This window comes from Merops nubicus, unplaced genomic scaffold, assembly GCF_000691845.1.
Source record: "Merops nubicus isolate BGI_N331 unplaced genomic scaffold, ASM69184v1 Scaffold49103, whole genome shotgun sequence".
NCBI classification, from domain to species: Eukaryota; Metazoa; Chordata; class Aves; order Coraciiformes; family Meropidae; genus Merops; species Merops nubicus.
Window position 1 is genome coordinate 1 of NW_008600550.1, and position 2,799 is coordinate 2,799.

The 2,799-nt window shown below is 38.1% G+C and overlaps 1 protein-coding gene across 1 annotated transcript; it reads right to left on the reverse strand.

Annotated features, from left to right (window-relative positions):
• Positions 1 to 50: 50 nt before the first annotated feature.
• LSM5 (LSM5 homolog, U6 small nuclear RNA associated (S. cerevisiae)) lies at positions 51 to 2,665 on the reverse strand. The gene is made up of 4 exons (XM_008937709.1): positions 2,575 to 2,665; positions 2,323 to 2,350; positions 1,631 to 1,703; positions 51 to 83 (listed from the first exon to the last, which is right to left on the reverse strand). Exons 1-4 carry the CDS (start codon positions 2,627 to 2,629, stop codon positions 51 to 53), a joined length of 189 nt encoding a protein of 62 aa, XP_008935957.1. The 5' UTR covers positions 2,630 to 2,665.
• Between the last annotated feature and the right edge of the window lie 134 nt (positions 2,666 to 2,799).

Sequence of the window (2,799 nt, forward strand, 5' to 3'; positions counted from 1 at the left end):
TATATATATATATATCTCTGTGTGTCTTCAGAGATGACAACTGTATCAATTTATACTTCAGGTCCTTCTCCTCCAGGAACCAGCTACAAAAGAATAAGACAATTTTGTGTTAGCGTCATAGGTTCCAGTTTTATAAATCCATGTGTGGCAGCTCCTGCTTTACAACATTTTAGCAGATAGAAACTTCATGGTAGGCCACAAAAGTGGGTTTTAGATTCAGCATTATCTTCCTCTCCTAACAGAGGAAGTTAGTTACTGCCAGAGAAGCACATGCCAAAAAGAGCCTCCAAAATACAAAGAATGTTTAACATAACACAAAAGAGCTCCTAGATAACACACATTTTGGGGTTTGTCTTTCTTATTTACTTCAGGTAGATCATTCTGTCTAGAAACTCGACCTTAGTTTTGAAGGGACAAAGAACATGCTTCTTTTTATTAAGAGCTTCACCAACTGCTGGTTCTGCCCCAGAATGTTGCTATTCTGGGAAGTTGGTTTCCTCTTTCCAACTTCTATTGCTAAGCAGACCCCCAAAACCAATGAAGAGCCTGAACCCTTCTACAGAGAGCAGAGAGTAAGTGTAGCATTCTGCTGTGAAGGCAGTAAATAACTGAGCAACAGAAAAACGAAAGGAAAAACATTAATAAGGGAAAAAAGAAGAGGGTAACAGCTCTTTTTACTGATCTTGCAGTTTTATTCCACAAGTCAGAATCTGCACTATCTGTTAAGGATCCAGAACAGTAACCAAAGCAGGAAACGGTTTTGAAATTAAGCTGGAACTGGCTCAGACATGCAGTAAGGAGGTGCAAGGTGGGCAAGACAACAAAATGGACATCATTTCTCATTAGCACAGAGCCAACATCAGCTCAAGTGAGTCTTCCTATTCTCTTACCACAAAATTAGGAGTGCTCTTATGTGCAAAGTCCAGACTTTGTAGCCACCTATACAGACAAGCTAAAAACTATTGTGGCTCTGCTTTTGTAGCATATAGGAAGTTGCAGAAATTAGCCACTGCAGAGTTACAGTATTTAATTACTGTTTCAGTACTGATCTACATATGGCAGCACATGATGAACTTAAAAATCATAGTGCTTCTGATCTGATATAATCCAACACCTGGAGATTTTTTGCCCACAGCACATGAAGGTACAGCTCTCTGGGCACCACATGGTGTCATCGTCACCAAACGATGAGCTCGCAACCATCCTAACAGCTAGAAACATTTACACAAACAACAGTGGATGAAACATAGACCTATTCTAACTACACATTTGTGCAGGCAAACACTTGTGAGTTAAAAGCCACCATGTGAACCAGCCTACAGAGTGGCTACCAAAGCCAGTGATTCCCCTGCACACCCGGAGGCCAGAAACTAATGAAAATAAAATTAGGGCCATGCTCTTTTCATTTACTTCTTTTTTAAAATCTGTAACATGTACCAAGGAAGGCTGTAAGAACACTTTTCCAGCAACATTCATACAGGTATGTCCTGGAAGCTCCTCAAAAGTACACAGTACCTCATGTAATGGAACTGTCTGGAAAGCTCAGTTTGAAGTGGTTGAACTCAGTCACTGATCAGTTCACAGGTACAGAAAAATAAACATATGCAGCCTTTTAACAACACTGACTTACCATTGTTATGTTATTTCCATTTAGCAAAATCTGGTCCAGCTTGGTGATTCTTCTGCCCTCTGGTGTAATCTCACTGAAGTAGCATTTGAAAAAAATAAGTACGAATACATAACCAGGGATGATGATGTGAATTTTATTTACAGAATTGCCATAAATCTCTGCATTAAGATGACAGTTGTTGGAACTAACAAATAAATTAGCCACACTGCAGCATAATCTTGATAAACTGACCACCTGGGTAAGGAAAGCTACCTGGCAACTGAAAACATCCACTAGACTTTTCTGCTCAGTACATTCACCTTCTAAACCTTGGCAGTTTCTTGAATGCCACCAATACTCAAATAGCACCATAGCATGACAGTCATAAACACTTCCTCTTAGCACTGTTAGGTTTTTGTGTCTTTGCCTAGACCTTAAGGAAATGCAAAAGCAAACAAGCTACTGGAAAGCTCAACACATGACCCATGCAAAATTCAGGCTACAAACTAGGAAGCAATCTACAAGTACAAAAGATGCAAGATCTACTCTAGGACATGGCTGTCCTGAATAGTTCACTCTCTGTAGTTAGTCTAAACTATTCAGCTGGCAAGCATTCAAAAAATATAAACCCACTTTGCTTACAGATCTTACACAATGGTTTTGCTCAGGAAACCAAATGTTAAATAGCCACACGAGGCAGAGATAGTACTTACAATTCTGTAACATCTTCTAACACCATATCTGAAAATCCAGTTTCAAGGAAAATAAGGTCCAAAATTTGAAAAACAAAACTTTTAAAATTACTTTCATTTTATGCTGAACTGTGATTTTTATCTGTAAAAGAAAAGTATCAAAATGATACAATTGATCAGTCCAAAAAGATTCTATCCAGTGAACTCAAGCCTCTCAAAAGGAACAAATGAAGTGAGCTGAAGTGTAAAGTGGCTATTTCCATCCAAGGATACTGACAAAGTCATCAAATCCTAGAAGCGTTCCAACAATTTCTTTATCGCTCTTCATCACAATATGAATGCGTGAACCTATGCATTTGTCCACAAGTTCTGCATATAAATAAATAAAAAAGGTAGGGATATTGTTTTATAGAATACATTTTTTGAAATAAAAGCTCTGATGACTTAAAAGCAATTGCTACACACGCCGGTAAAAAACAAAAATAAGAAAAAAAAAAA